This window comes from Trachurus japonicus, chromosome 19 (assembly GCF_045865225.1).
Source record: "Trachurus japonicus isolate A0001 chromosome 19, Traja_1.0".
Taxonomy (NCBI): domain Eukaryota; kingdom Metazoa; phylum Chordata; class Actinopteri; order Carangiformes; family Carangidae; genus Trachurus; species Trachurus japonicus.
Genome location: NC_140925.1, coordinates 6,538,946 through 6,551,609, shown reverse-complemented (window position 1 = coordinate 6,551,609; position 12,664 = coordinate 6,538,946). Strand labels below are relative to the sequence as shown.

General features: G+C 40.1%; 1 protein-coding gene across 5 annotated transcripts in view; it reads left to right on the top strand.

The window, feature by feature from the left end:
• The first annotated feature begins 3,902 nt into the window (after positions 1–3,902).
• LOC146967258 (ankyrin-3-like) overlaps positions 3,903–12,664 on the top strand; it is a 167,762-nt gene continuing 159,000 nt past the window's right edge. For 3 of the 5 annotated variants that reach the window (XM_085762434.1, XM_085762431.1, XM_085762426.1), the window contains exon 1: positions 3,987–4,276. In XM_085762434.1, coding sequence (XP_085618560.1) covers positions 4,241–4,276 — 36 coding nt within the window. In that variant the 5' untranslated portion in view covers positions 3,987–4,240. Of the gene's footprint in view, positions 4,277–12,664 lie in introns of all 5 variants that reach the window. The other 2 variants (XM_085762432.1, XM_085762420.1) reach the window with 1 other exon arrangement.

The following is a 12,664-nucleotide window of genomic DNA, read 5'->3' as shown; positions in this document are numbered from 1 at the left end:
TAAATGTCCATAAAGAGACCAAGCTGCTGTGTTTTTGGCTTTCATGGCATCGGGCCTGAGTCACCTGAGACAATGAGGTTCTGTTAAACTCGTCTTCCCGCTGCGCTGAGCCGGGGTCAGCTGGACAGACTCCTTGTCTACAACCTGAGTGAATCATCCGTCAGCAGTTGCAGCTGAGCGCTCAAAGCTCTGGATCAACATGCCACTTCAATTAAATTTGATTAATTAACGAATGACTACTTTGGCTGCTGTGAGGCCTTTCCATATTTTTTTTTGTTTCAAGGCAAATCCGATCGATTGGTGCTTTTGAGGAAAATCTGTTTTGCTGTTGTAATAATAACTTGGATGGTGACAAGGAGGCAGGAACTTACCAAAAGGAACGTAGATCTGTGATAAGACTTATCACATCATCAGGGTTGTCCTATGACTCTTCAAAGCAGATGGTGACATACAGTACACATTCAAGTACATCCAGCAAAAACTAATGCAACAGCCTGAAACTGTTTCAACTGTGTGATCATTTGAGGCTACTGTTGAATTGTATTTCATACCAAGATGTTTCCATTTTGTCCGTCCATTTCTATCATACACAGTAGAACACCTGTATAATGCAATGCAAGTTTACATCTGCCAGGCTAATTATTAAAAACAAAGGTTGTCCAGATCTACAAGTATTAAATCTGGTCTGAACATGGGAGATAAATCGGTTCAACTGCTTCAATGGCTTTTAGCCTTTTCTGACTCAACACTGCCCTCGTGTGTTTCTGTACAAACATTGCGAAGACCTGCTCTGACCTCTTGCAATTGTATTTAACTGTCATGTCAATACCTGTAGGAATGAATGGAAACATGCCGAAAGGGTTTAATAAAGTTTGGAATCATAATTACAGGATAGTCAATTATCTATGCATGAAACACCTTGGTGTGGTCTCATCATCTCATCTATCTTTCATAGTTTTCCTGCTTTAACAGCAATGAAAAGTAAATTGTAAAAACTTACAGCTAAGGCTGGAGGTTTCCCTGATGCCCGAGTGACCTCAAATGCCAGATTTCATATTATTTGGGCACTATAGAGAGCATATTGACCAGCTGCTGCAGCTCTGTCTGGTCGGCTGCCTGGAAGTCTCTGAAGAGTGGTGAGGACGGCGGAGAGAATCGGGACTTCACTTCCTCCCATCCAGGACATCGCACAAAAACAGTTCTGGTGTCCAATACTTTGTGTCTTTTATGTATTTATATATTTTTATATAGCTCTATTCTAATTTATTATTCCCTGTTTTTGTTAGTGTCGTAGCCACATCAATGAAATTCTGTTCACATTCACTGCAAGGCGTAGGCTATGTTTTTTCTAATATGGCCCAGAGACATGTAAGAAAATTTGCAGGGCTAAACATAAATATAGCTAATGATGGTGGTTACTCCATCTTTTTGTCGTAGGGTCAATTTTGTGCATATTGCTCTGATTTGTTCGTTTCTATCAAGTTATGAAAACACACACCAAGAAAATCTTTGACAAGACTGTGTTATCACCATGTAGAAGTAGTGTAAGCCACTTTACATACAATGTCAATACATCTGACAATTATTGTTCAGTGTATGTCCATAAAAAATTGACCAAAATTGGTCCATATCAATGACAACATGATGCTGCAATGGCTGTGCACACACAACATTGTGCAAAATAAAATTCAATCATCAATGGTTTGGGATTTTTGTATTAACAGAATGTTTGTGGCCACAGTTGGGGTGGGGTTGGGGTAGGGGGGCCCTCCAAGGTGCTTCCTGCCTGGGGCCTCTGGAGTGTCTAAAAACGCCTCTGGCCTATAGATTAATATTTCTACAGGGGCATGTGGACTTCGGCTCAAGGGGGAAAATGACTGGTTTAGTAGAAGCTACAGAGTCTTGATTTTCAGTTGTTAATCCTTTTTGACGTCCCACTGATATACCTCACTCACCTCAGACAAAGATACCCTATTAGTATTTTACATAATAATTAAACCGTCTTTGCCTCAGACAGCCTAAACTCTGAACATCCTGGAAAGACATTACTATCCGATCACAGAGCGCCTGCTCTCCCCGCCACAGAAACACTGGCTATTTTCGAAACCGCATACTACCGTACTGCCTACTACATACTGCGTTATATGTACTGTATACTGCATACTGAATGTGGGATTCAGTATGCTACTTGAGCAGACCGACGCCGTTATCATCGCAGTATGCAGTATACGAGTTTCCCAGAATGCATTTCACGGCAACCGGTAGCAGTAGCTGTAAACAGGCTAAAAGCTGTTTTGTTTCTCGCTCTAGCGCTGTAATTATGTAACTTTATTAAGTTTTAATATTTTTTCATGCGAGAAAGTAACTGTTAAGACCCCAAATATACGGCCAGTTTATCCAAATGACGGCTGTTTAAAAGTTTGCTCCGATGTTTTTCGGAGAAGTGAAGCTCCGCAGCGACCGGGACATCACAGAGGCAGCAGCCCGGCTCCTGACGTGCTCGGCCGGCCAGCACTACGACGTCATTCCGGAGGAGAAAACGGTCGCTAATTAACTTACCCGTAGGTTTTTAAAGGTTTACCACCGGCTGGTTAAATTATTTTCAGGAGATAAATGTCGGTCTCATTGATGAAATCTCAATTGTGGCAGTAGCATTAGTTTGTTTGAATGTAAAGTGAAGCTTCTTGTGTGTAAGCAGCGCTGCCTCGGGGCTCTGGAGCCTAACGTTATGTACAGAAATCACCACATTTACAAAAAATAAATAAATATTTTACAATGAACCGATCAGTCTGCATTAAGTTTTATTTTATTAAACTGTAAACTGCTCTGGTTACGTTAGGACGTCAGGGGAGCATTGCATTGTGGGATACAGTAGGCGATGTAGACTGGTCAGATGCATACTGGAGATATTTTCCGAATCAGTACGACATCCGGGAACTTTTCGCATACTGCAGATTTTGCTTTTGTTCGCATACTGCATACTACATACTACATTTTGGCCAAATCAGTACGTACTAGCAGTATAGTATGCGGTTTCGAATACAGCCACTTTTTCCTTGTTGTGATGATTTCTTTACAAAAATAAACGGTCGGAGATATTTTGGACATTACCACTGCACTGCTCGATCGTTTATTTTTGTAAAGAAATCACCACAACAAGGAAAAAGTGTTTGTTTCTGTGGCGAGGGGAGCAGGCGCTCTGCGATCGCTTAGTCAGGCTGTCTGAGGCATACATCCATGGTCTGAGGTGAGTGATTAGGCTACCATAGGTGATTACATGCAAAAACACAAAGTTTATACTAAATACTATATGAGTTCAGAGGTGTCTCGTAAGGATTTGAGTCATGTACCATAGATATTTGATTGTTTTTTGAGTGTTTGTTGTGGTTGAAAAAATCAAAGAACGTCTCTGAAAAAATTGCCCCCATAGTTTAGCGTTGTGGCTATCGCTAGCGCCATCTTAGCTCCACTACTTCCTGAACTTAATGCTGCTCCTTCATTTCCTGTCTTACATGATTGGACAACCTGATTAATCCAGGTGTGTCTGACCATTGTGACTCCTCAGACACACCTGGATTAGGCTAATCAGTTTGTCCAATCATGTAAAACAGGAAATGAAGGAGCAGCATTTTGCTCCCCCCAACACTGGTGGCCATTAGGACAACGATTTAGGGGTCAAAAATGACCGGAATTTTCCTTTAAACCTTGCTTTTATATATTTAGGCTATATATTTTTTGCAAACAAACAAATAGTGCACCAAGTGATTTTTTTTTTTAAAACCTTTATTTGTCAATTCACAGGCTTTGGACAATGGGGCAATGCCAAAACAAGTAGGCCTACACCACACCAAGTGATACTGTGGACTGAAGGAGTGAAGGAGGGGACCATGCTGCCACCTTGCGTTGGGTTTCCCCGCCGGTTTCACTGGGAGTCGCTCCGGGACTGCCTGCAGCAGCTGGATAGGCGGCTACTGCTCCTCCGCTTCACCTGGAGTTTCCACGGGGACAAACCGACGCTTTCTCCGGCTGCAGAGGAAGCAACCGAGGGCACAAGTCCTTCCAGACCAAGAGGAGTGAGAGAAAGAAAGCTGTGAATGAGTAAATGTCGGGCTCCTCTTATGCGTTTCTACGGCGTCAACTTCACAGTCTCGGTGCGAGGATTTTTTGGCTCATTAGGACTCCTCAACTCCTGTGATCGGGCTCACCTGAGAACCGCAGCAGCTGCACGCCACACTTCAACATGGCTTCTTCCGCCGCAGGTGACCACGAAGAACAGGTAAGCAGACTTTTTAAAAACTCTTTCTGCTGTTTTAAAATAAGTTTCCAGCTCCAAAGCGGAGAGTTTTCTCCTGTTGTGTGGTGTAGTGTGGTGTGTGTCAAGAGTTTGTTGATACAGTTGAACCACAAAGTGGAGAGGAGCTTGTCTGTATTTCCTCGTGAACCGCCAAGTTCCTGCCGGTGGAAGCATAAAGTTTTATTTCCCTGCAGCCTGCAGAGAAATAACCGGGAAAGCAAGCAAAGGATTTCATTACAGGTCTGCCTGTATGGCTCATTTACTCTGGTATGCAAATACTGACACCCGCGTTAAGTCTGCAGTTATGGAGCCAGAGCCACACAGTTTGTTGTGATATCATGATTAATTCATATGACATAACAGCTTATCCTCTTAGAGTTAATCGATATGACTCCATAAAAATGACCCTGGAAGCATCTGTCCTCATCTAAACACACGTATATCACATGTTGAGGCCAGTTAACCAGAGACTTTCTCATAAAAAGTTGTGCATTAACTAGAATATTGACATTAAAAGGCCATATGAATATTTTACTGGTCTATATGAGCCTCTTAACAAGAAATCATGTACACAAAACACCTTTGCTCATCTTTTTTTTAAATGGATGTTATACTTTTATAGATTTTTGGACGGTTTCTTACCCCTATCTTTCCAGACAGCCTTGATTCCATCATGCTAAGATGAATAATTGTTCAAATCTGCAATTAGTTACCTTGCTTTTAGCCTGACTACAGTCATCGGATCAATGTATCATTACACTTTAAAAGCCTTAACAACAAATGTAAGGATTGTTTTTGCTCTTCCTAGAGGATCCAGTAAGGAAATAATAACTTGACCTGCAGTCCTGCACACTGTAATGAATTAGTACTTGATAATCAAAGTGAGAAAAACTAATGTAATGTTCACTATGATGAGCTGTTTTCATCTCATCCAGGAATGAATGGAAACCAGTGGCTGCCAGAAACAGTAGGGGAAAGATGGATCTACATTTCTTAAACACTTGAACAGTTATCTGAAGCTTTTAGTATATGATTTCTTGTGTATGCATTAATGCAGAAACCGCTGGTGTGATCTTTGAGTGTGGTGTCTCATAATCTACTGTCCTCATGTTTTAGATGAGATTCGGATCAGAGATTATCTGGACCAGATCTATCTAAGATGTAAATGCTGCAGCGGCAAAACATTTCTCATAACATGCTCTGACATTTTCTATATTTTCTTATGAACACCCTCCTGTTCACTAAAATGAAACTGAAATTATAAGATACACGTTGTGTTTTGTCTTTGTGGTTTTGCGAGTGGGTGTGTTTTGGTTGTCCTTCACAATAGTGGTGCATTTCAGGTGACCGATGTCATGGTCTGCAGCCGCTCTGCATAAACCCCCCCTCAGTCTGACCAATGCACCAGCCCAGACTGTGTGAAACCGTCCTGGCCTCAGCCTTGACCCCGAGTGAGGAGCTGTTTTTATAGCAGGTGCAATATAACAAGCAGGCGTTGCCATGTTGACCCTTGTTATCAGTGTTTACAAAGAATCAACAATATGTCACAACCAGTCTACTCTGTAAATATCGGAGTACCTGTCTGTCTGCTTCGCCGGCGTGTCCTTCACTCCGACAGATTCTTGTCTTTTCTCAGCTCACATTTCCTTAGCCAAACACTTTTGACTTTTGTCTAATAATAATTCTTTTAGCGCATATAGGTCATTTAAAGGGATAGTTCAACATTTTGGCAAATTATCCCATTGCCATAATCCCTATAGTCATAGCAGTAGGTTCCGACCTTAAATTGTTGGTGCAAGCTATTTTTAGAACGGCGGAGCAGAGCCGTGAGCTGCTCAGAGCTACGCTACGGAGGCTAATGGGATTTCTTGCTGATTTTAAGGCTCAGTTTCTAAATACAGTCTCTGTGCGTTTCTCTGAGGCACAACAACTTTTACATTTCAGTAGTCTTTGGAAAACTTTCACAGCTGCTTCTGGATGTTTATGTACGTCTTTCCTCAGTATCATGACCTTTTGTGGGATAATACACAGTATATAAACCTAATATTTGAGAGTGTTGCATAACCTTTTTATCATAAGCAGCAGGATACTGGCCAGTTTGTGACACTGCACAGTGCATACTTTGTTTGTTGTAGCTCTATGGTGTGAAATTCTCCTTTTTTTTATGAATGAAGCCTGTCCACAAACTGAGAGGAGCATGCTGCTTTGAATGGCAGTTTAAAGGTTGTAGATTATGATGCACCTCCGAGGAAAAAGTGTGAAGACAAGATACTGTATGAAAATGTTTCTGAAGTCAGGGCCCGCTGTGCCAGTATTTATGCGCCACTTTGACATCAAGCACACAAGAACTTGATAGACTGCATTGTTGTGTTATCAGGAAATGGTGTGTGCACTGTCAGTCATGAATAAACTAGCAGACGATTGTAGCTCCATTATAAATTGTGAGTGTGTCATGATCAGCAGATGAAATATGCATTTCTAACGACAGATTAGTTTCACTTTTGTTTTATGTAGATGTGTCCTTTCACTATGGGAGTTTTTGAAGTAAGAATTGACATGTTTACATTAATAAAATATAAAATAATGTGGTGCATAATGAACTAAAGCATATATTTTAACAGCGGGAATTGGCAGATATCTTGTTTCTTTGACTTTTGTATTGGTTCCAGTCCCATGAGGGAATTTTATTCGGTCAATCTTTTGCACATTTGAAAACATTTCATAAAAAACCACTGGAGTCCTGAGACGACTGATGTCTGTGTGTGTGTGTCTATAAATGTGTGTATATCTCAGCCTGTTGTTTGTGCACCTCTCTATCTGTGCTTCCTCCCATCGGTCCATTAATGTTTGACCACAGAGTGCAATGGGAAATGGACGGCGGTTCAGTTTCTCAGTAGTGGTTGTAGCGGTAGTAATAATAACCACCTGTTGTCAAAGACGACGCTGTGCAGGAGGTTTTTATTGTGGCTGAGCAAACACAGCGAGACTCCACCCAGGTCCTGGACTAAAGTAAATGGACGCCACAGCCTGGATGTGAGCGTTAATGTGCAGCCAGTCTGACCGGATTAAAAGGCAGAGCAGCACAGAAATGATCAAAGAAATGTAACTATTATAATTGCTGTGTAAATGCTAATTTATTATGAAGATGTATAGGATTATTGATGATCGGTTACATGGCCTGTTTCACCTGCAAAGAGGCTGAGAGGCGGTTAATCCTCTCTACAAACAGTGAGAGAGAGTGTCGTATTTGTCAGTGTCATGTTTGTGTTGTCAGTAGAGTAGCAACAATTTGTTAAAGAATCAATTAGCTGATCGACAGAAATGAAGAGGATCATATATATTTGTGTATCAGCGTTTTCTATAGTTGAAAAATATCCCGGTCTTTGCTGCTTTGTGGATAAACTATGTCATGTTGATGCTGTTTGAAGCCTTGAAGCCTTGTTATCTTCCTACTGTATCTTATCATCATCCAACAAAAACACACTAATCCCTTACAGTAAATGTAGTTTCAGTATTACAATGCTTAGATTTATAATTAACAACCAAGGCTCATGCCGGAGCTCTTGCCAAGGTCAGATCAGGCTGTGAGATACTTCAGGTTGAGCTAATGTTGAATTAATGAAGTTGATCAACACAAACTCAGTCAAATATTTCCAGGTTTACTCTGTTGATCAGGCAGAAAAAATAGATTTTAATTCTGATATAATCGTTGTAAATTATGATCTTTGATGTGCTCCGGTGAAACATGGCAACAAATCAAACTTTACGCACGCAGTATGTGTAGTTATGTATGTGATGATGACTAATAACAACTATGAAAGGTCATGTGACCACCAGCACAGTTGGTTAATAGTGTTTCTATGAATTAATGTCATTGTATAGTGAGAAAGCTCCAGTTGAGCTGACTCAGTGCAGGGTATTGTAATGAGGCGAGTAAACATGATCTCAGCTGTGATGAGGTCACATCAAGTCACTGAATTAGTGTTTGTTTGTGGACAAGATGACTTGTTATTTGGTAAACACTGGCGTCTGGCATCGCGCCCGGCCTCTGTCACAGTATCATGACCCTGAGGCCGTGGATATACAGCATGACGGGTTTAGTTTAAGTATCAGTGCTTATTTGCATGCACAGTGGAATGTGCAAATCTATATTAGTATATGTTAATATTCTCTCTCTGGCCACTTTATTAGTATGATTTGATAGTTGGACCCTCTTTCTGCCTTCAAAAACCAAAGGTCTTCTATTGGATGGATGGAGATCTCTGTGGAGGCCATTTGAGCAGTGAACTCATCATGTCATGTTCAAGGAACCAGTTTGAGATGATTTTAGCTTTGTGACGTGTTGTGTTCTCCTGCTGCAAGTAGCCATCAGATGATGGGACACTGTGGTTAGGGTTCATGGTCGTGTTTAAAGGGATAGTTCAACATTTTGGCAAACTGACCCATTGCCATAATCCCTATAGTTTTAGGAGTAGGTTTGTTACCTTTAATTGTCGGTGCAAGCTATTTTTAGAGCGGAGGAGCAGAGGTGTGAGCTGCTCAGAGCTACGCTGATGGGATTTCTTGGTTTCCCTCATCAAACTCATCAAATACACAATCCAACAACTCCACAACGCTCTGGTGGACAAGTTGTGACCTGCACATTCACCACGCTATGAGATAATAACAGAACGTTACCAGACAGAGTTGTTTTAGAGGTAAATTCATGCAAAACAGCTGATGCACGTTTTCGCCGGGGGCAGTTTTTCAGCAAGCAGTCTCTGCATTTCCTAAAACAACTCCGTCTCGTAACATTCTGTTATTATCTCATAGTGTGGTGAATGTGCAGGTCACAACTTGTCCACCAGAGCGTTTTGGAGTTGTTGGATTGTGTATTTGATGAGTTTGATGAGGGAAACCAAGAAATCCCATTAGCCTCCGTAGCGTAGCTCTGAGCAGCTCACGGCTCTGCTCCGCCGTTCTAAAAATAGCTTGCACCAACAAATAAAGGTAACAAACCTACTGTTATGACTATAGGGGTTATGGCAACGGGCCGATTTGCCAAAATGTCGAACTATCCCTTTAAATAATGCTCAGTTTGTACTAAGGGACCCAAAACTGAGAGCGGTGGCTCCTGGTGTCCTTTTGCTGCTTTTGTGGCCGCTCCTGCTGCTTCAAGGTTTAATTTGTTGTGCAGATCTCGGTTGTGATGAAAAAGGCATTTTATTTCTGAAATACTGAAATACTAGAATATACTAACTGTGAGTGTAGAAGCAATTGTATTCATTTCTGTGGACACCCGTGTGTGTGTCTGTGTGTGTGTGTGCGTGTGCTAGTCTGTGACTAGCTGAGCCAGATACACAGTAGAGCCTGTGAATGGCAGCTATTGATAAGGACTCACAGACGGAGGGAAAGATGCCAGTGTATGAAGTCTTGTGGGGAAATTCACTGGTGATTCTCAGCTTTTTTCTTTCTTTCTCAGCACTGAAATCATGTGTCTACTTATTTACTAAAGAAACATATTGAGATTTTGTACTAGAAAAAAAGCAGGACTATTGAAAGTTGCATGTTTTGGCTCATGAAATATGTTTTTTACAACCCTGTTCACTAGAAATGATATAATTACAGATGATTAACTTGGTTTCCCAGTTCTGTTCTTGGAGTAAATGAAGCGATACACGTCTCACTGGACTTTGAGACCAGAGACCATGGTTCACATCACTGACTCTTGGCTTTGACTTGGTTTAGGCAACAGAGGCACTTTCATTATGGCGACTGAATGATGGTGGTTTGGGTTAAATATTGTTGATAATGATAAAAACCATAAACATTTATAATGCTGTCGTCAAGAGGATTCACATCTATAGCATTAGATATTCTGGAAGAAAACAAAAGAAACATGTTGTCTCTAAACAGTTTAGTGATATATTCAGTGTCAACATTTGTCATTTACGTTAATCAACAACTACTTCATCATCTAATCGAAAAATTAACTCGGCTTCCTCCACAACGTATTTGCTGTTGCAGATTAGTTGTGTGTACAAACTGTAGCAGGAAATGCGGATGGAGTCGATATGTATTGACTCAGTTTTAAGGGTTAAGTTCCTTCCTGATGAGTTTTAGCTTCACCTTCTGCCTTATATCTTATGTAGCTCTAAGAAAGCTATGCAAATTAGAAGAGCTGCAGTTTGGGCCTGTTTACATGTCATATAAACAAGAGACTTCATAGTTCAGAATTGAATAATATGCATAATATGACAAGTGCAGATGAAGATCAGATTAACAAATGATTAACTTGGTGCAGCTGCACAAAATATGTTCAACACTGATACCAGAAACATCAATTAAACATTAAACATGACTTTTACTTTGATTCACAAAAGTACAAAACTGCATTTTCAAACATGGCAAGTAGCCTACCGGCTGTAAACTGTTTTAATATTACATAAAGTCATTAGAGGACTTATTTATAATTAATGTCATGCAATGTAATAATAATGTAATGTAATGGCCCTGTTGTGAGGATGAAATGGATCCTCTCCCTCTACCTACTGTACATGTCACATCTGAACTTCTGAAATCTACTTTGACTTTATGGTATCAAAGGTCAGAAAGCACAATTAGATATGTTACTTATGAAAGTGCAGGCAAAGCTCCAGGTCGGTTTAGATGTGATAGCACAAATTAGACAATAAAAAAATGATGGCACCACGGCTCAAGCATGAAAAGTTTAAAAGAAGTTTAAGCTTAGAAAGTTAACCAATGCCGATTATTACAAAAAAAGAAAATGTAAAGGAACTCTGTATTTAATATCATTGCAAATGAGCAGAAATAGTTTCATTTAAAGCAACTGCCAGTTATTTACAATATTGATTGACCTGCCTCATTTTTACAATTAACCAGTAACTTGTTTGATCTGTTAAAAGTTGTTAAATGTTGGTCCCAATTTCCTAGAGTCCAAGGTTAAGGACTTTATACTTGGGTTTCGGAGGTGTAGTCTGGAAAAAACAAGCAACTAGATATATTATTGTAATAGAAAAATAGAGTAAATTCCAGTTTAAGAGGCTGGAATGAGTGAATTTTGGTGATTTTTGTTTTAAAAAAAACCCCCAACAAGTTGCTGAAAAGTTTTCAATTACTCAATTACTTAATGAATTCATGTCTAAGTTCAGTTGGAGTCTTGGTTTAGAAATAAACTGCATATAGATCGATTTTAGTTGTGGTGAACAGTCTGTTACTGACTGAACATCTGCACACTGAAAGAAAGGATGAATGGGTGAATGAATGAGTGAATGTACCAGTGTGTAAGCAGTAATGACTGAGGATACACACACACACACACACACCCCCTACATACAGGGTCATAGCACTGACTGACACTACAGTATGCGGGGTGTATTCTGCGCTGGTGATAAATCAATGTGAATGGGTCACAGAGCGTCAGCTGACTGTCTTCACTGTGATGAATGTGTGTCAGCGTTTCCATGAATGGTTCCCTCAGTGTGGGATGGATGCCACCCAGGAGCCTGACTGAGGTTTGACGTCACCATCGGTTTCTACAATGGGATGGAAAGTAACATTTTAAAGGATGCATTGTATAATGTGTAAATGGTTGTATTTGCTTTAATGTATGGGCATGTAAGTGATGGATCTCAGGTCAGTTATCCTCAAACTAGAATTTGCAAACAAATAAATGATAATCAGAAAGATTATTTTCTATTTTCTATAGGGCTGTAATCGATGATAACCTAAATCTTTCATTAAATATAGACTTTTCTTTAGATAACTGACATAAAAACTCCAGAAAATAGTACGAAATTGAAAGAAAACATGCAAAAACTTTAAATGATTCGGCTAATGGTAATTTAAAACAAGATAAAGCAGCAAACTGTCACATTTAAGAAGCTTAAACCATGAAATATTTTGCTTTTTTTCAGCTTTTCAGTCGAGCTGTCTTTGTCTCTCAGTCTCAGTCTGTAGTTGTAGTCGGTGTGGTTTTTCTGTTATCTGAAGCTCATTTACAGCCCGAGGCGACGTTTCCATGTCGGCCTGCTCTTCTCCTCACTTTTTCCTCCTTCATCCTTCATCTCCAACTTTCTTTGTCGGTCCTTATTCTTCTGATGTGTCACTGATCCAGCTTTCTACCCGAATTTGAATTAATATGTTGTGATGCCTCTTTTAAGAACTCTATGCTCCAAATGTGATGTGGTGGTGGTGTCAGAGATATGACAATAATGTCAATTTTTTTCCCCCTTTCAACCCACGATTATAATGAAAATGACTTTTTAGCTTCTTTATGCTGCATCTTTGTCACCAAATCCCCAAAAATCTGTATTAAAATGTTATTATATGGCACTTTTTCCAGTCTTATTGATCACTCAAGGTGCTTTA